This window comes from Marmota flaviventris, chromosome 4 (assembly GCF_047511675.1).
Source record: "Marmota flaviventris isolate mMarFla1 chromosome 4, mMarFla1.hap1, whole genome shotgun sequence".
NCBI lineage: Eukaryota > Metazoa > Chordata > Mammalia > Rodentia > Sciuridae > Marmota > Marmota flaviventris.
In genome coordinates, this window is record NC_092501.1 from 8,558,832 (window position 1) to 8,586,756 (window position 27,925).

The 27,925-nt window shown below is 39.3% G+C and overlaps 2 protein-coding genes and 1 non-coding gene across 8 annotated transcripts in view; 1 reads left to right on the forward strand and 2 right to left on the reverse strand.

Moving 5' to 3' along the window:
* Acadsb (acyl-CoA dehydrogenase short/branched chain) overlaps window positions 1-12,279 on the reverse strand; it is a 42,515-nt gene extending 30,236 nt beyond the window's left edge. The window contains exon 1 of the mRNA XM_027930283.2: window positions 12,178-12,279. Coding sequence (XP_027786084.1) covers window positions 12,178-12,219 — 42 coding nt within the window. The 5' untranslated portion in view covers window positions 12,220-12,279. The remainder of the gene's footprint in view (window positions 1-12,177) is intronic.
* A 159-nt stretch (window positions 12,280-12,438) lies between these two features.
* Ikzf5 (IKAROS family zinc finger 5) lies at window positions 12,439-26,959 on the forward strand. 6 transcript variants are annotated; one of them, XM_071610834.1, is made up of 6 exons: window positions 12,439-12,554; window positions 14,116-14,264; window positions 15,276-15,391; window positions 20,743-20,934; window positions 23,243-23,425; window positions 24,641-26,959. In XM_071610834.1, the coding sequence occupies exons 4-6, from the start codon at window positions 20,802-20,804 to the stop codon at window positions 25,582-25,584; spliced, it is 1,260 nt and encodes a 419-aa protein (XP_071466935.1). In that variant the 5' UTR covers window positions 12,439-12,554; window positions 14,116-14,264; window positions 15,276-15,391; window positions 20,743-20,801; the 3' UTR covers window positions 25,585-26,959. The 6 variants fall into 6 exon arrangements, with proteins under 6 accessions (XP_071466935.1, XP_071466937.1, XP_071466934.1 ...); XM_071610836.1 differs by having other exon boundaries at window positions 20,761-20,934; XM_071610833.1 differs by lacking the exon at window positions 15,276-15,391.
* On the reverse strand, window positions 15,251-15,323 carry Trnaa-agc (transfer RNA alanine (anticodon AGC)). The gene has a single exon. It is a non-coding gene; the product is annotated as a tRNA-Ala (tRNA).
* Window positions 26,960-27,925: the final 966 nt, after the last annotated feature.

A 27,925-nucleotide genomic window follows, 5' to 3' on the forward strand; every position in this document is an offset into this window, starting at 1 on the left:
AATAAAAAGCCTTATTATCAACATAGGAATGCATAAATTGTAATATATTGATTCAAGAGAATATTTTACAGGAGTTAAAGTGAAGGGGGAGCTACAGGTACCAACATGTATAATTTTTTTTTTTTTTTTGTCAACACAAGTTTAACTTTAGTTGCTTAGTGAATTTTGAACTAGCTCCCTTTAGTGGTGAATACAACACTTTGTATTTGGTGTAGAAACTAAACAAATCAGGCTTTTCCCTTGATTTGTGTGTAAAGTACCAGTTTTATTTACAAAGTAGTTAAGTAAACTTTAAAGTCTGCTTTGCAGCAGTGAGACTGATATTTTTCATGGATAAATTTTGACAATATTGAGCACAAAAATGATTTGTTCAGGATAACAACATTTATGTACACTTTTAAAACACATTAAATGATGGCATACATTCTTAAAGGTGCATGCAGATGCAGTAGAAGTTCCTGACATGAACGGGAAGCATACATACCAGCTTCAGAATTGGGGTTACAGGAGGAGTATGGAAGTGTGGGTTTATGATAGCATTGTTTTATCTGTTTAAATATAAATCTATATCAAAAGTGGGTTCACTGCTAGTTATACTAGTTCCTGCACTATTCATTACATTAGAAATATTTTTTTTTAAAACTTTGATGTTTAGACCTTTTAAAGTATGTATAATTGACTGAATCATGTATGCTTTGAGATTTCAAAGTAGGCTTGCCTTTAAAAGCCTAGAAGTAAATTTTGGATAATGTGTTCACCATGACATTACAGAACCATCTTATGGATTTCTTAAGAATTTAACTGACAAATAAAATGACACATAATTAAACTGAAGAGATTGGTTTAGGGCTGTGGCTCAGTGGTATCGCACTTGCCTGGCATGTGTGAGGCACTGGGTTCGATTCTCAGCACCACATATAAATAAATAAAATAAAGGTCTATCAACAACTAAAAAAAGTATTAAAAAAAAGAGATTGGTTTATTCTGAGAATATCTACCAACTACTCTATTAGTGTCTACAAAACAAGTGCTCCTGAGATTTAAATCAGAGGTTTCCAATGCTGGGGGTCAGGAAGTGAGACCCTAAAGAATGGTGCTTGACATCCTGAGTTAAACCAAAGGAATGGCTTCAAGGTCTTTCTGACTCCCCTCCCCCATCTCCAACCTCTCTCCTGAAGAGCAGAGAGCTAAGGTTCACCTTATCTGACCAAGGGAAGTCCCTTCAGAAGGAAGGTAATGTACCGCCCTCTCTCTTCCACCACCATAATTTCATCAAACAGGGAAGATTAACTTGCAGGATGGAAGACTGGAGCAACATCACCTGTGCAGATCCTGTTAACTTTGTATTACCTGTTCTTTGGGCCCATTCATCTCCCTAAAAACCATTTACATGTTTTCTTCCTTATCTTTGGTTTTGCTTTTCATGGTTTTAGTTACCTGTGATCTGAAAATATTATCTGGAAAATTCCAGAAATAAACAACTAGAAAGTTCTAAATTGCATGTCATTCTGAGTATAATGAAAGATGGTAGAAACCATCTTGCTTTGTCCAAACAAGCCTGAATGATCCCTGTGTCCTGCTGCATTTGCTGGCCCATTAATCACTTAATCCCTTAATTGACATGTAGGCTGTACTGTTGCTATGTGGCAGTGGCTGTGTTCAAATAACTCTTAAAGAACTTAACATAGGCCCAAAGTACAAGAGAAACAATGCTGGCAATTCAAACATGGAGAAGCAAGAACACAAGCGCATGCTTTAAGTGAAAAGGTAAAAGCTTGATTTAATAAGGAAAGAGAAAAACTGTACACTGAGGTTGCTAACAACTACCGTAAGAATGAATCCTCTACCCATGAAATTGTGAAGAAGGGAAAAGAAATTTATCCTGGATTTGTGGTCATATCTTAAGCTACAAAACTTATGGCCATAGTGCAAAGTTAGCTTAGTTAAAAGAGAAAAGGTATTGAATAATAGGGTTTGATATTATCCATGGTTTTGGGCATCCACTGGGGATTTACAAAGTATCTCTTGTAGATAAGGTGGGACTGCTATATTCTCAAACAGCACACTTCTTCCACTTCCTTATAAAGATGGTGTAAATGAAGGAAAACCTAAATAAATCCTCTAGATTTACTTGCTTTCAGCTAATTTTGGATGTCATGCAGATAATTAGTCTCCCACAAACTTAGCTGTAGAGACACCTCTCTTCTTAGCTGAAGCCACCTAACAGATTAAAACTATTCTCTGGCAAAAGTTGTTTTATTCTCCTCCCTTATTCTGCATCTTAAACTGCAAGGTTAGCTAAAACTAAAAAGACATATGAGTTTATAAACTTCCTAATCAGTAACTTTTCGGTAGATTTACAGAACCCTGGGTATCTGATGACCTTCAAACCAGATCAAAATGTATATCATTTAACACAAAACATTCAACTTGCAAATAATGTTCTTCAACAAAAAACAGAAGTATAATTAATGTTTAACTTGCAGGAAAATACTGTGTTTATCTGAAGAATTACAAAGACTGTCCTAGGAGATGAAGGTCGGTTGTTGTAAGGATATTCTGGCAAGAAAGAGAAAACAAAATATCTCCTGATTGACAGAGATGATTATCAAGCCAGGATGGATGACTCAGCATGTCCTCTTCCTGCCCATGGCCCCCACCACCCTGAACCCCCTTTCCCTCCCTATGAATGCCCTTTCACATAACTGAGTTCCCAAAGATGTGGCTCTGAGATATTAAGTTCCCTCATCTTCTCAGGGTACCAGCCCATGAATAAAACTGATTTGTCTCTTTGAGTATTGGCTACTAAGTGGGGAGCAGACAGACCTGGTCCTGTAACAAAGGTAAATAAGTTCCAAACTTCTGAGTTATTGGATATTCACTTGCTTATGATGCCAGTGTGCGCAGAATAAACTTGCATGCCTTTGTTCCTGTTAATCTGTATGTTGTCAGTTTGTTTCAGCAGGCTCAATCACCAAACCTTCAGAGGGTATAAAGGGAAGTTCCCTTAGCCCCTAAACCACTCTTGACTGCATACCCAAATCACCTGGGGAGCTTAAAAAAGAGCTCTCTTAGTTTCACCACTTAAGATGATGGGCTTCTCACTAAAAAATGACAAAATCATGGAATTTGCAGGGAAATGGATGGCACTAGAGCAGATAATGCTTAGTGAAGCTAGCCAATCCCTAAAAAACAAATACCAAATGTCTTCTTTGATATAATGAGAGCAACTAAGAACAAAGCAGGGAGGAAGAGCAGGAAGAAAAGATTAACATTAAACAGATACATGAGGCGGGAGGGAAAGGGAGAGAAAAGGGAAATTGCATGGTAATGGAGGGAGACCCGCATGGTTATACAAAATTACATACAAGAGGTTGTGAGGGGAATGGGAAAATAAACAAGGAGAGAAATGAATTACAGTAGATGGGGTAGAGAGAGAAGATGGGAGGGGAGGGGAGAGGAGATAGTAGAGGATAGGAAAGGTAGCAGAATACAACAGTTACTAATAGGGCATTATGTAAAAATGTGGATGTGTAACCGATGTGATTCTGCAATCTGTATTTGGGGTAAAATTGGGAGTTCATAACCAACTTGAATCTAATGTATGAAATATGATATGTCAAGAGCTTTGTAATGTTTTGAACAAACAATAAAAAAAAAAAAATATATATATATATATTTTAAAAAAGATGATGGGCTTCTTTGTTTCTAACAAATCTCCCCCAGGTGACTAGAATATGGAGTCTGGGCTGGAATATTGTGGTTTACTGACAAAGTCACTGCCTAGCCAAACTTTAGGCTTCTGCGCCTTTTCCTAGGCTCATCTGAGCACTTCCTTGTGAAATCTAGTTGTAGCAAAGAACCCTGCTAAGTCAGTTCAGCCAGAAGCCCCCTTCTAATATTTGATCACCCTTAATATCTGGTCAGACTCCTCCCCCTCAACCTCCACCCCAGGGAATGTCTGAACACTCTAGACATCTTCAGCATGAATCCTGTTAGTTCAGTTTAGTCAGAATCTCTTTTACTCCTGATGTTTTCTCTTAGTCAATTTTCTTTGGTACTGGGAATCGAACTCAGGGACACTTGGCCACTGAGCCACACCCCCAGCCCTATTTTGTATTTTATTTAGAGACAGGGTCTCACTAAGTTGCTAAGTTTCTAAGGATGGATTTGAACTTGTGATTCTCCTGCCTCAGCCTCCCGAGCCACTGGGATTACAGGCATGCGCCACTGTGCCCAGCTGTTAGTTATTTTCTACCCTCTGACTCCCACACTGGCTATCCAGTCCCACTTGCCTATGCTGTATTAAGACTTGAGTCTAATCTCCCCCAACTGCAAGATCCTGCTGCAGTGGTTCTTGTATCTACCATGACCATTCTGAAAAAGTCTTCCCTGCTGTGCTTTAATAAGTGCCACTGAACAATGTTTTTCTTTAACATTACTGCACTCCAATCTTTGGAGGATGAAAACTCAACTCCTCTTACAACATTCAAAAGCCAACCTGTTCTTTCACTTGTTGCCTAGATTCTATGATTCATGAATATGCCTCCTCATTAGTACCCCCATCCCCAGTTGTCTGTCTTTAAAACTTATTTTGTTCAGTATATAACACAAACACATTTCAAGAAGGCTGTCATAACCTCCTGATCTAGTCCACTTCTCAAATTCTCCCATAGGTAACCACTTTGACTGATTTCCTTAGAATCCTTCTAGTGTTTTGTTTTGTTTTTTGGCAGTCAATCACTGAGCCACATCCTTAGTCCTAGTTATTATATTTTTAAGTTAGAGACAGGTCTCATTGAGTTGCTTAGCACCTCACTTTTGCTGAAGCTGGGTTTGAACTCACCATCCTCCTGCCTCAGCCTCCCGAGCTACTGGGATAAGGCGTATGCAACCATGCCTGGCTCTAAACAAACATACTCAAATAGGAATATACATTCTTATTTTCCTTCCTGTCCTTTCCAAAAGGAAGCATATTACATAGCTTGTCTTTTTTTTTTTTCATGGAGCAATACATTCTGGAGATATTTTCATATTAAGCTTTCTCACTCCTTTGTTAAATAGTTGCAAAATAGTTTACTGTATACAAGAACAACTTTCTAGGGCTGGGGATATAGCTCAGATGGTAGAGTGCTTGCCTTGCATGCACAAGGCCCTGGGTTCAATCCCCAGCACCACAAAAAAAAAAAAAAGAACAGCTTTCTTTCAAAGGAGACTCCACTTTAGGATGCATAGGGCAGGCTAAGGCAGGAGAGGGTTAGATGGGAATGGTATGGTAGAACTTTTATTAAAAATGATCCTGCAACTGAAGCCAAGCCCTTGTCTCTGAGCTGTGGAGAGGCAGCCAGGCTACGCTGAAGCACTGGTAGCAAGCTCAGGCCTTAGCCTGTGGGGACATCAGTTCCACATAGCACTCCAGCCCAAACCCCGGAACATTCACAATCCACTGACCTCAACCTCTAGCTTCCCAATGAGCTGCAAGAAAATAGAAGTGGGGCAGACCTGAGTGGAAGTTCAGACTCACGGGTTAGACTTTTCCAAACCCTGAATAGCCTAAATTTGGACCCATAGTGCTGACCCTAGAGCTATATAAACCCCCAGACTAGCACGCTCAGGTCCCCTCTTACCCCTGCGAGAGTTCTGTTTCTATTCTTCACACTTGAATAACTCCTATTCCTTTTACTTTTCATGAATTTCATTCTTCAGATTTGTTGTTGCTGTTGGTACCAGGGATTGAACCTAGGGTCGCTTAGCCACTGAGCCCCAGCCCTTTTTATTTTGATACCTGTTACTTAGGGCATCACTAAGTTACTGAGGCTGGTATTGAACTTGTGATCCTCCTGCCTCAGCATCCTGAGCCACTGGGAATATAGGTGTGAGCCACCATGCCAAGCTCATTCACCACCACGCCCAGCTCATTATTCAGATATGTCAGACAAGAACCCTAAAAGAAGTTGGTGGTGAGCTGTTGGGGTCTGTTGCAACATTGGAGGGCAAACCGGCCCCCCCTTAAGAGTTTCGACACTAAAAGCTGCAACATGCCACTCAACGGTGGTGTAGAAGAATCATGCTTTGCCGGCTGCAACACTTGAGCTAACCCACGAAGGCATTCCCTAATGTAAATAGCTGCTACCACTAAAATGGGCTTTCTCCACCACAGAGGCCTGCAGCTTGCATGGGCTTCACTTGCCAGCAGAAGCAGAAAACAAGTTTTGTCTCCAACACCAGTGCTATCCGCCAGCAAAGACAGAGAACTGAATTTGGTCTCAAGAAATCTTTGTATCTTTTTTTTTTTAATCTTTTATTTATTTTATTTTATTTTTTAATACATGACAGCAGTGAAATGCATTACAATTCTTATTACACATAGAGCACAATTTTTCATATCTCTGTATATAAAGTGTGTTCACACCAATTCATGCCTTTATACATGTACTTTTTTTTGCATTACAATTCTTAATACACATATATACCACAATTTTTCATATCTCTGTTTGTATATAAAGTATGTTGACACCCAATTCAAGTCTTCATACATGTACTTTGTATAATGATGTCCATCACATTCCACCATCCTTGCTAATCCCCTGCCCCCTCCCTTTCCCTCCCACCCCTCTTCCCTATCTAGAATTCATCTAATCCTCCCATGCTCTCCCTCCCTACCCCATTATGAGCAGAGAAATGCAAATCAAAACTACGCTAAGATATCATCTCACTCCAGTCAGAATGGCAGCTATTATGAAGACAAACAACAACAAGTATTGGCAAGGATGTGGGGAAAAGGGTACACTCATACATTGCTGGTGGGACTGCAAATTGGTGTAGCCAATATGGAAAGCAGTATGGAGATTCCTTGGAAATCTGGGAATGGAACCACCATTTGACCCAGCTATTCCTCTCCTCGGACTATACCCAAAAGACTTAAAAACAGCATACTATAGGGACACAGCCACATCAATGTCTATAGCAGCACAATTCACAGTAGCTAAACTGTGGAGCCAACCTAAATATCCTTCAGTGGATGCATGGATTAAAAAAAAATGCGGCATATATACACAATGGAATTTTACTCAGCATTAAAAAAGAACAAAATCATGGCACTTGTAGGTAAATGGTTGGCGTTGGAGAAGATAATGCTAAGTGAAGTTAGCCAATCCCCAAAAAACAAATGCTGAATGTTTTCTCTGATCATCTTTGTATCTTGATTGTGGTAATGATTACAAAAAATTGACCTGTGACAAATTCCACAGAACTATACACACTGCACTTTTCTCTACCACTCTTAGTTAAATGGTGTTGGGGTTGACAATGGACAGATCAACAGGAGAAAGGCAAGGTTTATTTACACATGCTGCTGTATTTTCAGAAGGCTGATTTATAGCTTAGGCCATGTTTCTGACTGTGGCTGCTGGTTGTTGGGATGTTTATACAGTTTAAGGTAATGTTCACACCACTGTAGTGGAATAGGGGAAACAATAAGGATTTGTTGTTGTTGTGTTAGGGCAACTCTGTTTTTTAGCACAGTATTCTCTACTTGCCCAACTAGTTGTTGCAGTATCACAATGTTTATGTTGATGTAACCCTTATTTTACTTCATTGTGGTCCCAAAGTGCAAGTGTAGTAAGGCTAGAAATATGGGTATGATAAAGAGAAGCTGTAAAGTGCCTTCTGTAAGTAAAAAGGCAACATTTACCATAAGCACATAAGATAGGAGAAACACAGCATATAGAGGGTTCACTGCTATGTTTGGTTTCAGGCATCCACTGGAGTTCTTAAGACACTGATAAGGGATAAAATAATAAATTATGTAATGTTCCTTTCTCGACTCCCAATAGCTAAAGGATTCCAATCCTCTACACAAACTTCCAAACTTCCACTGAATTCTGACTAAAATTGGAATATCCACGGTAGGATCTGGTTGAAATGCTGCCTACCCCATTTATGTTGCCTCTTTCTCTGCTTTCACTTCCCCAAGCCCAAATTTCCACACCAAAATCTCACTACCTTCTGCTTGCTTTCTTCAAAACAGAGACTTTTGTTCTTGAAATTCTCCAAAACTACAAATGGTATAATTTTTTCCCTTCCATGAGTTTCTGGCTCCTTATTTTATCTCTGTAATTTCCTAACAATCCCTCAACCTTTTAAAATAATAGTGACTGCTTCAAAAGAGGACTAAACAAACCAAGACAGGGCATAGTACCCAGGAATTAACACAAAGAATACCTGTTTATTTTCTGTACAACCCTGGCCATGCCAACAAGTTCTCATTCCTAAATCACCAGTGTACAAAAATGACACCAGATGTTCAGTTTTTTCTATTTCCAAAGAAATCTTACATGATAGGATTGCTTTTTATGTAGTTATTTGGGTCTAACACCTTATTGGGGACTGTGAACTCCTTTGATACCCTCCTTTTCAGGGAAGACAGGTTATGTAGCACAAAGAACACTTAACTAGAAGTCAGGAAGCCAGGGTTCCAGAGCAGAAGTGGCTCAATCAATGTCTGCAGGGTCACGCGGATACCAAGCTGAGTGGAGGGTGTGCTGCAGGCGTTCACAGCCAGCTTGTTTTGTATTCCAGCAGCTCCAAGTGCAGGACCTACTGTGTCTAAACAACTCCCTGTCCTTCACTGGTTTGTTTCCTTTACTTTCTGTGACACAGATTCCGCTTGTACTTTTGCTCTTAAATATCCTTCTCCTTTTTTGCTCCAATTCTGAATATGATATATTTGTTGCAAAGTCTCCTCTAACTCTATTCTACTAATTCTCCTGCTTCTTTGCCTTCCTTCGATGTTCACTCAGAATGGTCTGCACGCTACTCCAAAGGCTCAGACTTGTCATCTCCTCTTTACTCTCCCTCAGATGCCCCATAGCTCTCTGTGGCTCTGGCATCTATATTTCTAGCTTCTATTTTCCTACTACTTTCCAGGTCTATTTACTGACCAGCCTCCAAAATACTTTTTAAGGTGTTGATAACATTTTAAACATGTCTAAAACAGAATTACTCATCTTCCTTTCATTACCCTAAATTATTTTTCCTCTATACGCTGCATCAAGAACTTAGAGGCTGCTGTCCTAAAAGCACTCTCTCTTCACTTGGGCCTTGTGTATGGCTGCAGATGCCTGATAGGCAACTAAAAGCAGGATAAAAGCTAAGCAATTCCTTCTTTAGATGGTCAGTTCAAACCCCACTTCGTATAAGCACATTTGCCCATACTATTAGCATTAGCCATCTTAGCTATCTTCTACTGTCCCAGTATTCATTTTCACACACATTTACCACACATTTTAACATCCCATCTCCCCAATTAAAATGGTAATTTCCTTGATTCAAGGCCCCTGTTGTAAACTTATAAATCTCCAAGACCTGTCCAAGTACTTCGCATAAGGCAAAGACACCTTGCCTCTTCCCTCATGGTATTATTGGTAACGGGTTCTGCCTGTATGATTAGCTAGTGGCTTTGAGTATTTATGTGTCTTAAGTACTTAGCATTTACTATTTCACTTAATACTGTTATTCTCTCACTTTGGAGAAAAGGAAATGGAATTAGAGTGGGGAAGTCACTTGTCTGAAGTCATCATGCTAAGAGGTAGCAGAGAGGATTAAATTCAAGCAGCATGATTGGTTACACAACCTGTGATTATTTTTCTCCCTTTTTGCTCAAGAATAATTTGTTTGCCAACTTACTTTCTTTGTCCTTTTTGTTCTGCTATGACAGAATACTACCAATTTGGTAATTTAAATAAATAGAAATTCATTTCCCCAAAGTTCTGGAGGTTGGAGGGGCCAAGATCAAGGCGCTGGCATCTTGTTGTGACATTCCACATCAGGTGATAGGGCAAGAGGGAGCAAGAGGAATAAAGTTTCACAAAGATGGCATTATTCATCCATGAGGGCAATGAACCCAAGACCTAAACATACCTCCTCAGGCCCCACCTCCCAGGGGATCAAGTTTCCAACAAATGAACTTTGGAAGTTAAATTCAAACCATGGCACCTACCAAGTTCTCTCTACCTGGATGCCAAACAAACAAACAACAACAACAAAAAACAGTGTTAACTTTGTTGATTAGTAACACTTGTCTCTGGATAGGGATCAAAATTAGCCCCAACTTGCAATTCTCTATTTTCCAGGCACCCGCTACCACAGCTAACTACACTTTAGCTCTGATTAAGTACCTCTGAGGCTCTAAACCTTCAGTGGCTCTCCACAACTCAAAATGATAAACCCCCAAATTCCTTAAAATGTACATTTCACTCCCCATTTGCTACAAAGCTCCCCCGCCTAAGCTTCCTAAATTCTAAAACCAGCTACCAGAGTCTGTCTTTGCTCAATGTTCCTACTCATCACTCTGTCCTCTGAACTCATGGCCAGCTGTGGACCCTTTAGGATTTGTTTCACATGTAAATGAATATGTAATTAGATAAAGTTATAAAATCTTCAGGAAAAGATAAAACTTCTTGAAGGTAGGGTGTTTTAGTCCTTCTTACATCTGTCGTGGACACAAAACCTCATGTCTAGAATAATAGCTAACATTTACTAAAAAGCCAACTATAGACTGGGCACTCTTCTAAGAGCCTTAGAATATGAACTCATTCAATCTTCACAATAATCTTAGGGAGTGGGTAGTATGATTCTTTCCATTTTAGAGTCAGAAAACAGATCAAAGAGAGTAAAAAACTTGGCCAAGATTTTGCCACTAGAAAGTGACAGAGCCTGGGTTCAAACTCAGGCAGTCAGGCTACAGAATGCACATTCTTAACTATCATGCTACAGTCAGCATTCAAATATATATGGTAATGTATGCTCTGAAAACTATGAAGGACCATTACCACAATAAAACCAACAAATCTAAACAAAATAGCTAGCTTCCTGACATTAAGGAAGGGGCGGCAGCAGTGCACGCAGGTTGGGTTTTTAATCAGACCAGAGTTTCAACACAAGTTCTATCACTTTCTAGCTTTGGGAATTCACTTAAATCATTTCTGCAATCTGCATCTGCAAGATTAACTAGTACTTATTATATTATTTCTGAGAATTAAGTGAGATCAGAAGCAGGCAGAGAACCAGGAACATGTAGAGCACACATTATGTGGTCATTATTTTTGGCCCTAAAACAGATTCAAAACATGAAACCCACAAAACTTTACATTATTAGCCAACAATTATAAAACTATTCAACAGCAATCATGCGAACACATTCTATTCCTGTGTGACAATACACTGACATGACTTTACTAATTTTCTTAATACCACGAGCTTATAAAATAGTCAGATAACATTAATTATCTCTAATGTGAGATGAAGTTATAAAAGAGTTCTGCCTCTGGGCAAGAGAGACAAGCAGCAATACAAGAGCCTTTGATTTGTTAAAGCAAAAGCAAACGAAATATAAAAAGCAACCGTCAGCAGAGGGAAAACTTCCAAAGTACCACCTTTACTGAGAAACCCAGGGTACCCAAACGTGTGAGGATTTTTGAAAACCCGCCATATGATGACAGGGCTGAAGAGGACTGGGATGTTCAACATGTAAGTACCAATCCCGACACAGGGCTGCGGAGGAGTGAGCAGTTTGCCAGGGTCCAGAGCAGGGTTAAGTACAACGGGAGGCTTCGGGAAGCGGCTCCAGAAGGGGCTCCCCCGAGCCCTGGGGTGCCCTTCCCTGCAGGACGGCCGGCCCAGCGTGCGACGCGGGCAGAGGGAATTCTCTCCCCGGCTGGCAGGTCCCTCCGACCCCGGGACCCTTCCACCCGGCGGGCGGGGCTGCGGAGGAGGCAGGAGACACCTGCCGGGAACGAGACCCGGCCTGTTTTTAGCGGGGTCAGTAGTCACGGGGAAAGCCGGGTTAGGGCACCTGAGAGTCAGAGACCAGTCTGGCTGCCTCTCACCAGTGGCCTGTGAGGGTCTCCTGCCCGGCCAGCGCTCCGACCCCACGCTAGGGATGGACCCCCGCCCCCTCCAACGCAAACGGAAGCCAGCTCCGCCCGAGCGCGGAGCGCGGGGCGAGGTCGCGGTGGCCATCCGCCCCTGGGTGGCGGCTCTGAGGGGACCAGCGGTCCGAGCGAGGAGCGGGCCCTGGACCAGCTCCCAGCCTGTTAGAAGACCCCGACGACGACGACGACGTCGGGGACCACTGTCGTCCTGGGGGCCCAGGACGCTCGCCACGAACACACTTACCAGACCGCTGCTCCGCAGCAGCCGAACAGCTGAGCCCTTCATAGCCGCCGCAGGCCAGAACGCTTGGCAGGCTGGGTTCTGCGCTTCTGGCCTCGCGCCCGCACCCGGGGGCGGGCCGAGACGGGCCCCGCCCCTCACACACCCCCCGGAGACGACGCCCCCTCGTGCCTACGGAACCCTAAGAGAGACAAACGGTGCCCTCCTCCGCTTGCGCCCTGCGCCTTACTCACGCGAGACTTGGGCAAGGCAGGGGGCGGGAAGGGATCGGAGACACAACAAACATGGCGGCGGCGACGGTGACGAAGACGGAGGCGGCGGCGACGGCGGCGGCGACGTTGAACAAGGCGGTGGGGGTTACCCGGTGTGGTTGTCAAGAGGTAAGTAGCAGGCTCCCGGATTGGAAAACAGCGCCCCGGATGAGCAGGGCGCATAGAAAGAGGGGGCAGAAGAGGACAGCCGGGTTCACCGCGGGCCGGCTGACCCGGCCCGAGCCTCGCCCCCAGCGGAGGGTCGTGCGTGGCCCGTCGGAGGACAGGGTCAGGAGCCGGGTCCTTCCTGGCCCCAGCGCGTGCGGCGGCAGTGTGGGCCGCCGGAGCCCCGGGGCAGCGGTGCCTGGGCGTGGGCGCCGTCGGGCCGGAGCGCGGAGGCTCCGGGGTGCGGAGGCTGCTCCGGGCTCTGACAGGTGGCTGCGCTGGGGGCGCCCGGCGGTTTGCGTCTTCACCGGGTTCCAGGGGCCGGGGTCAGCCCCGGCGCGGGTCTCCTAGGTGTTTCGAACCCTGGTGAGGATGTCCTTCCGAGTCCTGGCGAGGATACAGTCCCGACGCCGGTTCGGGGCTGCTGTTTAGGGCAGGGACATTTAAAACCTCCGTCCTTTATTTCACGATCCTGCCGGGATCCGTTTCTACTGCACGTGCACTCTAATTTGGGGAACTTGTGAGCTTTCCGGAGGACGTTGAACTATTGAGGAACTATTCAGGTTCATTCCGGGTGTAGGTCTCTGATGAACTGGAATGCGAGTAGTCACCCCAGGCATCTAGTAAGTGTTCCATAACCGTGGATCTGAAGTTTAGTCGGTTCTAGCTGCCAGTAACCACGTGGCCCTTTTAGTGACCCGGTAAAGTGATCGGAACCCGAAAGAGGAGTGACCGTCGGAGAAGTCATGAAGACATCTCGGATTGTGAGATATCAGGAAATAAAGTTTAGAAAAAGCAAAATTAATTTAAAACAATGTTTTAAACATCTGGACTAACAATTAAATTAAGAGTTCCATCGATTTTGATTTATATCTGTTTTTGAAAAAAACAGCTAGAGATCAATATATTCTTGGGAGTTCCTTAGAGTGAATTGAGATGTTTGGTGTTCTTTCCCCCGGTGGTCCGAGTGTTTCCCAGAAAAACCTGATTATTTTGTATTGGTATAGAGAGGATAATGAAGATGAGGATCGGATGGGATTAGATGTTCTTTTGTTGGGCATATGGTAGTTCTGTTTTGTTTTTGTTTGTGTTTCTTTACACCCTTTCCTACAAATATTTCCCTAATATAGGGCTAATACATTGTTGTTGGGCAACTACAGCTATTCCCCAGGACTAAGCCTGACCCTTGTACAAGTATACTGTGAACAAATGAAATTAATATCATAAATTTAGAAAAACATTTACAAATTTCCCAGAACTAAAATCTTGAGAAGTCACCAGTGCGTGTGAAGAGGAGGCAATAGTCACATATTGCATGTTATTCTTTGGTGATTCTATGGTGGTTTTGCAGAAGTGAGACTGTTGGTTTGTTCTTAGATTGTCACCTTCATTCTGTGTTCAGCTAATGGTAAGATTGGCACAAGTTTCTTAATTAGTTTATTAAACCTGTAGATGCTAATATGATTTTGATTTGTGGTGTGCTTTTTTTTTTTTTTTTTTTTTCTTTTTTTCTTTTTTTCCACAGACCTCTGTATGGCTTTTGAATTTTAGTTGAAATTCCCTCCATGGCCTTTTGGAGTCCCTTGGTGTGTCTCCAGAATAAATTTCAAATACTCTACATTTCATCAATGTTGGAGTGGCAAGAAAAAGGTGGAACTGATTTGGGGTGAAAAGGTTAGATTGTATAACACTTCTTTTGGATTTCAACATGGTTTTAGTTATGTTTTACTTTTATATTATATTTTCTGGTTTCTTAAAGCCTCCTCATAAGGTCCCTTTTTGCCTTCAAAGAGTTTTTTGACATTTATGAAATGAGGAATTGTGTTCTAATTCTTTATGAAGGCCCGTGTTACTATATACAAGCCAAGCCTCCCTTATCAGCCTTCTCAATTACTATGAATTCTATTGGAGAGTAAATCTTTCAGTGATCATAATTATTATACTGTAGAAGTAAACACATCTGTTGAACTATAATCACTTTACACATATAGACCTAAAAGTCCAAATGAAGTATTATATATTAGTTGCTAAGTATTCTTCTTTATGTTTAGTAACCCTTAAACTCTTCTCAAAAAAATGCTAGATGGATGAAATATATCTTATTGTGCCCTAATCATGATCTCAAAATTCTCCCACAATTTGTGGGGAGGACAGGTTAAAGAGCCTCTTCTGGTATTTATATTCTCTCTGTTTCAGTTGTGTTTGCCTTTTAATTCACATCTTGATACCTCTGTTTTAAATAATTAACCCCCAGTTAAGAGGAACTGTGTATGCATGCATACATATGTATGTACATGTATTCATCATCAACTTCTCATTTCTGAGACTGAAGATGAAAGGTAAAGAATTTCATACAAGATAAATCCTTTATCAGAGGCCAAAGAAGGTTGGAGAATAGTTTAAATTACCTGCTTGAAGGTAAAGAATTTGTCATGTTCTTTTGGGATATCAAAACTTAACTCTTGGATATCTTTTTTTTCTCGACTGACTTGGGCAACCTCTGTTTTGTAAAAGCATTTATTTTTGAGACTTGAATGGATAATTTGCTGGACACTATTGTCATAAAAATAATTTGTGTATGCTATAGCCAGCTTCTCTACATACATACATATATCTGAGGGAATTCCATACTAGACTCAACTTACCTTTTTTTTTTTCTTTTGTGGTGCTGGGGGTCTAACCCAGGGCCTCTTGCATGCTAGGCGAATGCTCTACCACTGAGCCACATCCCCAGTCCATCTCAGCTTAAGTTCAATCAGAGTAATCACAGGAAGGCCTCAGGAGTTATACTAAATCATAAGGTATGATAATCATAAGGTTTGAAATACATATTTTCTTTGGTTGATATATTTATTTATCTGTTTTAGTTCAGGCTATTATAACAAATTGCCATTGACTTGGTAGTTTAAACAAACATTTCTCATAATTCTGGGGGTTGGGAAGTTTAATCTCAAGGTACTAGTGAGTCCAGTGTCCAGGTACAGGCCTGCTGTCTAGTTATATTCTCACAGGGCAGAAAGCAGAGGGGAAGCGCCATGTTTCTTCTTCTAACGCACTAATCCCATTCAAAGTCTTCACCCTCACAGCCTAATTATCCCTCAAAGACCATCATTTTGAGGGTTAGAATTTCAACACATGGATTTTAGGTGATTTAGCAGAAACAGTAGATCTGGCTTGGGATAACCCACCTAATTCTATAATATTGGAGAATACTTAGTATGTTTCTTTTTCTGATGACATGATTTTACATACTAAAGTTTTGTTTAAGTAACTTTTTGGCAACAAACTCCAAGGTTTGTTGGAATGATACCATTGAAAAAAATTATACTGCTGACTTCTTTTTTTGGGGGGGTGGGTGTTACCAGGGATTTAACTCAGGGGCACTCAACCACTGAGCCACATCCCCAGTCCTATTTTGTATTTCATTTAGAGACAGGATCTCACTGAGTTGTCTAGTGCCTTGCTTTTGCTGAGGCTGGGTTTGAACTCCCGATCCTCCTGCCTTAGCCTCCCAAGCTGCTGGGACTACAGGTGCCCATTACCATGCCTGGCTGATTTCTGGTATACACAGTCATCCCTCAGTCATCCCTTGGGGGATTAGTTCAAAGATCCCTTGTGAATACCAAAATCTGAGAATGTTCAAGTCCCTTATATAAAATGGAGTAGTATATCCTCAGGTGATTCTCCTGCCTCAGCTTGAGGCTGGCATTACAGGCAAGCATCACTGTGCTCACCTATCCAAGTCATCTCTAGATTATTTTTACCTAATACAATGTAAATGGTTGTTAGACTGTATTGTTTAAGGAATAACAACAAGAAAAAAGTCAGTACACACTCAGTTCAAATGCCATTTTTCATCTGCCCTTGGTTGAATCCTTAGATGCAGCATTTGTATTATATTGGCACAGATTTTTAAATTTATCGGTGCCTTACCAGTACCTCTAGGTATCAATTAATTTGTGGAGTTTTTAGATTAAACTTTCAGTCCTGAGCTGATGATTATTAAGAACAGGAAGATGGTTTGGATAGAAAATCTGTATTAACAGGAAGTCTGTAGTTTCAGAATTTTTGTTTTCCACATATTGTGCTTATAAATATTAACCTGAGATGGTGAAAGGTGTGTGTGAGCTAAAGATTCCACTAACATTTAGACACCTTTCAAGAATCTGTTCCCCTGCCTAGAGCTCTGCAAGCACATGTCATGTCTCTTGTCCACAGATATGTGTAATACAGATGATGATACAGGTCAGGTGTACACCTAGATGCTGAAGAATGATAATGACACCAAATTTTTAAACCATGGCAGGATGTCTAAGGTTATAAGCCATATTAGTAGGTTTAAAATTGTAATTTAAGAAGAGCTTGTCTTAATGTTTAGAATGTTATCTTCCCTTATTCTTTGGCATCTTTTTTTAAGTCCATCATGCATAATTGAAAGCAGCTTGCAGTTTATGGTAGGGAGCACTGTGAAATGTATAATGTGACACTGTGATGATAGCTAAGACTGTCAAAATATGTCAGCCATCCTCTGTATTTAGGCTCATTTATGTTCTTAAACTTGAGATACATGTATAAAAATATCACTCTTTTCTGCTTGCTTACTGGCAATTTTAACATGTTTTCACTCGATTATCACATGTTGTTCTATAATGGTGTTATGCTTTCTAATCAAGATTTAGTGAAATTTAGTTTGCTTATTGAAGCCTATCAAAGTACATTCAGATATTTTTAGAGGAAAATATATCAGCTTTCATATGAACTGTATACTAAGTTATAATGTAAATACTGGGATTTCCTTTTTAATGAAATCTCGTATAATTAGAACTCAGATGATCAATAGGGCTTTACAGCTTGAAAAATCATTTCTTAGATCTTATTATTGATCATTTTCATTGATTGGGGCAGACCCTAGCTCACATTCCCTAACCAAAAGGCAAAATTTAAAGGACAAATAATCAGCAAATCATCAATAGTCACAAAACAAATAGTAATACAATGACAGAGAACTGGTTCAAGTAAACATGATAATATAGAAAAAAAAATTGAAACTTCAAAAGTCAACAATAATCTATAAAATTGATAAAGTTGAGCCAGATTAAAGCAAGTGATTTAAAAGTAAAATAATAAGAGGTGAGGGAAATTATAGATGGACTTAGGAAATTGCAAATGGGGATATGTGAATTAATGAGATTGAAGTGGTTTATATTTGTTTCATTGAACTAAGGAATAGATAGATGCTCAGTATATTCTCCAACCAAGTTGATAAATGAAAGAAGGGGAAAAACTTTTGAGACAGAGAGGAGTTTCTTAATCCAAGTATAATTACTTTTTGCTGTAAAAATAATTATTATAAAATAATTAACTGTTGTCTGAGAACTTACCATATTTTGTACATATTGTGATACTTTATGCATATTTAACTATAAAACTGAAGATAGTACTCAAGTTGGTTTTATTATTCCAATTTACAAAATAGGAAATTAAAGCTATGAGTGGTCTGTTCCTGTTCAGAGTCTAAAGTCTAAGTCAGAGTTTGACTTAGTACCAAAATATTCTCTTCATCCCCAGAATAGAGTTTCAGTAGGCTCATTTTTCTAGAAAACAGTGAAAAGGCATAGTCACAATAGTAACTTTAAAATCTCTGGGAAACTTCTAAAAAAGGAGTTAAGAACTATTCACAAATGTTGCATTGAGAAAGAATTCAGGGGCCTGGGGTTGTGGCTCAGAGGTAGAGCACTCACTCGCCTAGCAGGCGTGAGGCACTGGGTTCAGTTCTCAGCACCACATAAAAATAAGATATTCTGTCCACCTATAACTAAAAAACTAAAAAAAAAAAAAAAAAAAAAGCAGTCACCTACAGGTCCTTAATGTATTCGAGTAAAGAACAAATTAGATGAAAGAGAAAGGAAGAAAAGAAATATGAAAATAAAATCTATCAGTCTGAGACCAGTAAACATTAGGGAAAATTAGAATAGCCATATTCTTTCATTAGTTCCTGAGTATATCACTGCATTGTTGTAAAGTATGGTAATCTGTAGTAATGTCATAGTCTAGGGTTGGTCTATTTCCAGTTAAGTCAAAGTGTAAAAGTTTTAATTCTTGTGAGGTTGGGCAAGTTTTTGTAAATTGGGAAATATACTTTTGTGAAACCCCCTCATTTCTCATCCCCACAGTTCTGCCATTTAAAAAACTTAGGCTGAAAAGGATCAAGAATATACAGTCATTCTCAAAAAAGAAAAACAAAACTGTTGGTCTTAAAGGATAACAACACTTAATAAGACTGAATAGTGTGGCATTCATAGACACAGACAGGATAGTGGAGCAGAATTGAAAATTCAGAAATAGAGCACATTCAGAAATAACCACCTGATGATTCTGGAGCCTGGTGGAGAAAGGCTGGCCTGTTAAATGCAGGTTGCTGGGATGTTGAATATCTTCTTGGAAAAAAAGTAAGTTTTGACTCTTATTGCATGTAAGACTAAATCCTGGATAAAAATAAAAGAAAAATGCTAAAGCTTTTAGAAGGAAATATAGGATAACATCTTCAAGTAAAATGAAGACAAGGATTTCTTGAATAGGGCACAAACCTCTCTAAAAGTAAAGGGAAAGAATGAGTAAATTGGACTGTATTAAGAACTTCTGGCCAGGCATGGTGGTGCACACCTGTAATCCCAGCAGTTCGAGAAGCTGAGGCAGGAGGATCGCGAGTTTAAAGCCAGCCTCAGCAATTTAGAGAGGCACTAAGCAACTCAGTGAGACCCTGTCTCTAAATAAAATACAGAGTAGGTCTGGGGAATGTGGCTCAGTGGTTGAGTGCCTCTGAGTTCAATCCCTAGTACCCCAAAACAAACAAACAAATAAATAAAAGGGCTGGGATTGTGGCTCAGTGTTCGAGCACCCCTGGGTTCACTCTCACCAAAAAAAAAAAAAAAAAAAAAAGGACCTCTGTTTATCAGAAGTTACTATTAACTAGTTGAAAGCACAAAATAGGAAAAAGATAAAGAATTCTTACATATTAATTAGAACAAAACAGCTGTAGAAAAAAAGGATCAAAAGACTTGAACAGACAGTATCCCAAAGAGGGTATCTAAATGGCTAGTTAACATATTAAAAATATATTACTTCACTAATCGTCAAGAAACATAAAACTAGTGTAAAACCACCACACATTCACCACAATGGCTAAAATGAAAAAAGGTAAAAATTAGACAAGTGCTGGCAAGAGCAGAACTCTTGGCCACTGTTGTGGCAGTGTAATTGGTAAAATCACCTTGAAAAACTATTTGGCACTAACTAACCCTGAATATATACATACCCTTTGACACAGAAATTCCGTTTCATTTCTATATTATAGTCAATTCAGTGTATAAATATACCTTTTCTTAAATCTATTTAATGAGTAATTTTCCATCTAAAAAAGTTTTCATCTTTAATTGCCAGTTGTAGGCATCTAAAATTCATTACTCTTTGGCATATTGCTTAACTCTTTCTTGAAGCATAGCATAAACACAGAAAAGTATATAATTCAGAAGTCTTGAGCTAATCAATTGTCACAAAATGAAAACACATCCATGAAATCAACACCAAAATGAAGAGACAGAAGGCTGCCTGCTTCCTGGAAGCTGCCCTTGTGCTACCGTCTGCCCTATTGGGGGTCACACGGGTCTGACTTTTGGCACTGCAGTTCAGCTTGGTCTGCTCTTCAACTGGATGTAAATGCAGTCCTGCCCTACAAACCCTCGTGGGCTTCTGTCACTCCACATTCTGATTGTTAGATCCGTGTAGTTGCATGCAGCTCAAGTTTGCTCCTTTCCCTGCAGCCCATTGTGTGGCCATGCCACAACTAATGTATTGTACTGTTTTGGGGTCATTTGGGTAATTTTTTGCACTTGGCTGTTGTGAATAAAGTTTCTCTGTTTTCTGTCTTTGTAATTTCTTTCCATCCTCTGTGATGAAATTTGAATTCCAGTTACTTAATTATTAAATATGTTTATTTTTCACCGTTTTCAGATAACCAGTAAGATTATATGAGATATTGGAAAGCAAGCACCATATTTTCTGTTGCTTTGTACAGTATCTTGCACAAAATAGTTTTTGTCACTGTTGTTTTATTTTGTACTGGATCTCCCTAAATAATGTAAAATTATTTCAGTTTTTTCCCCCTCTCTAGGTATAAGAAACTATAAACGTAAGGAGGAAAAAAAAGCAAAGATGGGTGAAAAGAAACCAGAACCTTTGGACTTCGTGAAAGATTTTCAGGAATACCTGACTCAGCAGACCCATCATGTGAACATGATTTCTGGATCGGTTAGTGGGGATAAAGAAGCAGAAGCTCTTCAGGGAGGTAGACTCTTCTTAATACTATTCGTCACTTTTATAAATGTATCAATGTTTGTGTGTAGCTATCCATACTATGAAAACTAGTATTTACTAATGTAGATCATTCCACTTTTTTAAAGAAAGATATAGGACTTTTTTCTCCCCTTTAAAGTGTGTCAGATTCTCCCTCAGATTTTTGCTAAGGGAGAATGACTCAACATGGGGTTCTAAAACCCAGCCTGTCTTTTAGGTTCTGTTAGCTAACAATAGACTCAAGGAAACCAGAAGAAAGCAAAACATCAACTTCACCACCCAGAGAATTCAGCCATCAGGAAGTATGGATTAGACCTGAGTCTCCAAAGGGTTTTCTGTTCTCTCTGAAAATGAAGAAAGGGCTGAACATGTTTACATGTTTAAGAGGAGAAACTAGAATAGGAAAAGCAGCAACCTACTGAGCCTGGTAGAAGTAAACTTTCTCCAGTTTATAGACCACAGAGACTGGAATATATTTCCAAGCATAGCTCAGGGTCAGCAAACTATAGCCTATAGGCCTTATCAGTACTGCTGCTTTTGTGTGGCCTACAAGCTTAAGAAAGATTTTTATTTGCTGGTGAGGTGGTACATGCCTGTAATCCCATCAGCGTGGGAGGCTAAGGCAGGAAAATTGCAATTCAAAGCCAGCCTCAGCAACTTAGCGAGGCCCTAAGCAACTTAGACCCTGTCTCAAAATAAAAAATAAAAAGCGACTGGGAATGTGGCTTAGCAATTAAGCACCCCTGGGTTCAATCCCCAGTACTCCCCCGCAAAAAGAAAGGTTTTTAAATAATGTCATTACACATGAAAATTATATGAAATTTTAACTTCAGTGTCCATAAATAAAGTTTTATTGGAATATGTACATATATTTCCATATTGTCTATAGTTGCTTTTGTGTTCCAACAACAGAGATGAGTAGTTGTGATAGAGACAAAGCCCACAAACTCTAAAGTGTTTACTATTTCACCCCTATAGGAAGTTTGCTGACCTCTGACCTAGGCGGTCAAATCCAAGGACTGGCAGCATGGATCAAGCATCACCTGGGAGCTTGTTAGAAATGTAAAATGCAGACAGCTGTGGTGGTGCACACCTGTAATTCCAGTGACTTGGGAGGTTGAGGCAGGAGGATTCGTGAGTTCAAAGTCAGCCTCAGCAACTTACAAGGCCCTAAGCAATTTAGTGAGACCCTGTCTCAAAATAAAACATTAAGAGGGCCAGGGATACGGCTCAGTGGTTAAATTTCTGGTACCAAGTGGTTCAATCCCTGGTACAAAAAAGAGAGAGAGAGAAATGAAAAGAAAAGAAATGTAAAATGCCAGACCCCACCCCAGATCTAGTTAGTCAGTTTATTTTAATTATTCATGCATACATCAAAATGTGAGTGTTCCTAGCTATGGAAAGCAGTGGGAACAAGGGAGATACCGAGCCTGGTCCCTCAGCACACTGGCTCCAACCTGCACAATCACTTAATTTCTGGTGAAGGGTAGAAGTAACAGTGGAGCAGGGCTTGAGTAGTGCATGCCAGTACCACTCCATCCTGGGATGGAGTGGAAGTTCTTTTCCCAGGACACTGTAGGAATAAAAATTTTCCCTTCTGAATCTAGTGTGTACAGATTCCTATATTGACATTGAAGAAGCCAAGTTTGTAGTCCCCAAAGTTTGCTGGTTTTCCTGATTATGAGTACCTGCCCCTTTATACAGTTTCCTTTATACAAAGAAGTAGTCCACTTAGATGAAAGCAAACACCCATGCATCTTTTAGCTCTGAATTTCTTTTTTCCTCACATTCAGTGGTATCAGATAAAATATTTTCCTTTATGTGCTAAATTAGAATTTTAAGATCCTGAATATAACCCAGAATGTGGGCTATATATATAAACTGAGTGGTATGGTGGAAAACTCATTAATTGCTTTAGATTAAAACAAATAGTTTTAGAGATTATTATGAATGCTAATTATTATTGTAGGAATGACTAGCATCCTAAATGCTTGTGTAAACTGTGTCGTCAATCTTAAGGGAGTCTCTTGGATCTCTTTATCTCTTCTTGAAAAGCATGTTGAGAACTGACTTATTTAATTTTTGTTTATAATTTGAGGTCTCCCTATAAAATTTTCTCAGAATATAATGCTTTTATACAAAATTAGCCTCAGTTCGAAAAAAATCTGTGTTATTTTACAGATTTAACTTGTAGGAAGTGAACTTTCAATTTATGAAAGATTTTCAACCACTTGAGACTAAAGTGCTAAATTGAGTTGATTCTGAGATGCATAATTTCTTTTGCTATACTTTGTTTATAGCTGGAACAGATGGTGATCAAAATGGACTTGATCACCCATCTGTTGAAGTTTCCCTGGATGAAAACTCAGGAATGTTAGTAGACGGGTTTGAAAGGACCTTTGATGGGAAGCTCAAGTGTCGGTACTGCAATTATGCCAGCAAAGGAACAGCACGGCTTATCGAACATATTAGAATCCACACAGGTAATGGAGAAACAGCTGTTGAAGGGGGGCTAAGGAGCCCAGGTCTGTCCATCATATAAAAAGCACCGATTGTTCACAAATGAAGGTTTGTAAGGTTTGAATCAATGGAGAAGTTATTCCATTTTCTTACAAAGCAATAGCTTAATGGCATACAAAGAGTGGGAAGTGAGGCCCCTTTTTAATTCATCTCCCTTCTCAGGCATTTTACTGGTTGAACTACATAATCTGTCAACATCCGTCTGTTTTTAAGGTTGAGGAGGTTAATGCTAAAGGCAGTATGGAATGTTGAATTGTTTTTATCTTACTCTCACTAGTACAGTTCAGGTGCACCTGGTCTCACCTTCACCATCTCTGAACAACCTTCCTAACTATACCCTACCCCGCTTCAAGACCAGGCCAGTTGTCCTGCCTTTGTGTTCCATGGCATTCTGTGCTCATCCATCACATCATTTTGGTGACTTGAAAAGCCTGTGAAGACAGGGATTGTGATAGGGCCATTCTTGTACCCCAAAACTAGCATAGCATCTGGCACATAGTAGGTCTGGATACTAGTTAGGTGAATGGCTCCAAATCTTTCATTCCAATGTTTATTCTGCGTACTTGGGGAGTCTTCAGCTAACAGCATAAACTAAAATCGTGCCTTCTGGGAACTAAAGAGTAGGAAGGTAGAAGAAAAGTGCTGGCAGTTTTGAAGGGATAATTTGCATAACTCATACTTGGACTAGCAAGCTCATTTTGATTTTGAACTTTTTATTTTATATAAGGACTTTTAAAAAAAAAGTGGTTTTTTTTTGTATTTTTCCCCCTGAAGAAAGGGTATGCATAAATGTGTATATCTATGAATATAGATATATAATTGTTTATGTATGGTCATGTGCTTGAATATATTTCTCTGAGGCATACTATTGATAAAATCATGTAGCAAATATTATTGTCATTTGGGCTATTTCTTCTTTCCCCAAATGCCAGTTAAAGCTATAACTATATTGACTAATAGAATTTAAATGTATATTTCAAATTGTTGCAGATGAGTTCTTAGGTTTTATTTCAACTTGCAGGTTTCTTTACAGACTTTAATAATCTTTTATGCAAATGTGAATTTCTTAAAAACATTATATTTTCGACCAATTCCCAAATCCAATGAATGGACAAACATGGAACTTTCCATAAATGAGCTACTCTTGCAGTTTCTCCCCCATTTTTCCTTTTAAACAGGTGAGAAACCACATAGATGTCACTTGTGTCCATTTGCATCTGCTTATGAGCGTCATCTGGAAGCCCACATGCGTTCCCATACCGGAGAAAAACCATACAAATGTGAATTATGTTCCTTCCGCTGCAGTGATCGAAGTAACCTGTCTCATCATCGAAGGCGCAAGCATAAAATGGTACCAATTAAAGGTACTAGGTCTTCCTTAAGCAGCAAGAAAATGTGGGGGGTTTTACAGAAGAAAACAAGCAATCTGGGGTATAGCAGAAGAGCACTAATCAACTTAAGTCCACCTTCCATGGTGGTTCAGAAACCAGACTACCTTAATGATTTTACCCATGAAATCCCAAGTATCCAGACTGACTCCTATGAAAGTATAGCAAAAACAACACCAACTGGTGGCTTACCGAGGGACCCCCAAGAACTCATGGTTGACAACCCTTTAAATCAGCTCTCAACTCTAGCAGGACAGTTGTCCAGTTTGCCACCTGAAAACCAAAACCCTGCATCCCCTGATGTCGTTCCCTGCCCAGATGAAAAGCCTTTCATGATTCAGCAGCCCTCTGCCCAAGCGGTGGTTTCTGCTGTATCAGCAAGTATTCCTCAGAGCTCCTCTCCCACAAGCCCTGAACCTCGGCCATCACATAGTCAGAGGAACTATAGTCCAGTGGCAGGTCCAAGCAGTGAACCAAGTGCCCACACTAGTACTCCCAGCATAGGAAACAGCCAGCCAAGCACTCCAGCCCCAACCCTGCCGGTCCAGGATCCTCAGCTTCTGCACCACTGCCAGCACTGTGACATGTACTTTGCAGACAATATCCTTTACACTATTCACATGGGGTGTCATGGGTATGAAAATCCTTTCCAGTGTAATATATGTGGATGCAAATGTAAAAACAAGTATGATTTCGCCTGTCATTTTGCAAGAGGGCAACATAACCAACACTGAAAACAATCACTATGTTTTACTTGGTTTGGCCTTCTGCGGGTTGTAGTTTTTTGTTTTTTGTTTTTTTGGTTATCCCTAATGAGGTGTCTGCTAATTTAAAGTTTATGCATTATATTTATAGAATATAAATTTGACAGTGGAAAATTTTTTTCATAAAAGTTTAGTCAGGGTCATTTATGTATTAGAATAGTTATTGATATCTGTTTTTCCCTTTCATTTATACATGTGAGAATTGGAGTACAATCATAATTTTAACAGGTGTTCTTTTACATTTCCCACATTTATGGTCCATAGAGACTTGAAGGCTTATCCATACTCTTGCTATTTCTGTATATACAGTATAGCCAGATGTTACTTCTGCCATATTTCAAAATGGTAGAGTAAATTATTTTCTCTTACAAAATCTGTTACAACCTATTTCAGTGTTTGTAGAGAAATTGGCCTTTAAAATTATTCTTAATTAAAGTACTATTTAGTTCACATATCTTAAGTTGAATTAGTAGTTTGATTTCAACTGATAATAGTAAACCTTTTTTTTTCTACAAGGGAAAATGTAAAACAATTATTTTAAAATTAAAGTTATAAAAATAGGTCAAAGTTCTGAAAAGAAGTAAAACTCAAGATTTTAAATTGAAAATTGTGTTTAATATTTAAAATAACCTGTTTATTTCATGTCTACTTTAAACATGTCAGTTTTCCATTGGATTTTTTTCTAATAGTTGGCAGTTTGTTTTTAAAAACCACTAGATGCCATTTTCTTTTCATTTTGAACTTCTCATTTAAATTCTTCCTTCTGATGTTTAGTGTCAGGTGAAGTTGGTATGGTGAGAATCTGTTTCTTCCTATTCCTTTGATGACCAAAGAGGTACAGTGGAAGTCATTCATCTTATTATTAAGATGCAGTCCTTCAAAAAAATCTCCAAAGTTTCCTTTTCCTGCCTTCTATCCATTTATTGCCCATAATATCCAAGAAAAGGTGGGTATAGAAACACATGGGGAAATGTGATAGTAAAGTAATACTTAATAAAAATAAGAATTTGTATCCAGAAGAGATCCTGGTCTTCTCTTCAGAGATGGCCATTTAAAATATTTTCTGTGAATTCAAACTGTAATATTTACTTGCAGTTTTACCAGTCTTCATGTACAGTGACAATACCATATGGAAACTGATTGAATTGTCCCCTTAATAGAAAAGGATAAAGGTGTAAAAATGGATATAAAATTCATTTAAACATGCCATTTAATTTATTTATACAAGTAAGGCTTGTTAAATAGAGTAATTCATTTTGAACAGGAGGCTATTGTTTTTATATTGTGTAATAACTAGCTTACTCCGAAGAGAGTTTGGTCAAACAATAAAATATATTGTTACTAACTTGGTTTCTGTGTATTTTGCAAAAAATTTATTTTTAACTTGGTTCATATCTTGAAAATAAACATAATTGGATTCTTAAAGAAAATATGCTATTAAGCATTTGTTAAACAAAAAAGCATCCTTACTCTTATAATAAATAAAAGGGAAATATTGATAGTATCTGCTAAGCCCCAAGTGCCAAGTTAAAAGAGCCCTCTGCCTCACTGCAGTGCTTGAAAGCCATTAGAGTGAGTGCTTGTGGTTGAGTAGCCAATCTAGGCTAATCTCCACTGCCTTGTTTAAAGCACAGCTTCAAGGACACTTTCTCCAAACTGGAACTCACTTGCTGTCAAATCTTGTGACCTTAAGTTCTGATTTCACTCCTGCTTGAATCACCACTGCTTAGATCAGTTTTAGTGCAGTTTCCAAATGTGTAACTTGGCTTTAGTATTTATCATTTGTCAGAAAGAAACAAGTTGTCATTTGGAAACTTTTGCAATTTTATTTGTTTTCTATGTTATTCAAATAAAAGCAATAGCCCAAAACAGAAAACAGAAATTTTCATTAAACAAAGAGGGGTAACTCTTCTGAAAACAAGCTTATTAATTGTAGATTATGGGCCAAATAGTGACAAATACATTTTTTTCTAACAACTAAAGATGGATGTTTTAAAGGTACATTTTAATTTAAATGGAAAATATTTTTCATAATTACAAACTAGAATGTAAAATTATAATTTTCCTACCACTTAAAAGAGCACAGTTGGTATTCCAAAGGTGTTGATGCTTCAAAGCTACAATTCTTTCTAAATGCACTAAAATTTTTGAAGCAAATCTACCTTAGAAACTTTTTTGGAATTGTACTTTTTAAAAGATTTAGTATTTTATTTAAACTTCCTGAGTTGAATTGTGTATTTGGAAAGATGTTAGAATCTTCCCTTAAATGTTCATTTCATTTTATTTTTAATCAAATATTTTATAGAAATGA

Bases quoted from the DNA above. Each gene is read 5' to 3' on its own strand.
- Ikzf5 (XM_071610834.1), top strand. From the start codon at position 20,802: ATGGGTGAAAAGAAACCAGAACCTTTGGACTTCGTGAAAGATTTTCAG. The intron at 20,935-23,242 runs GTAGACTCTTCT...CTTTGTTTATAG, and splicing joins AGCAGAAGCTCTTCAGGGAG to CTGGAACAGATGGTGATCAA. The intron at 23,426-24,640 runs GTAATGGAGAAA...CCTTTTAAACAG, and splicing joins ACATATTAGAATCCACACAG to GTGAGAAACCACATAGATGT.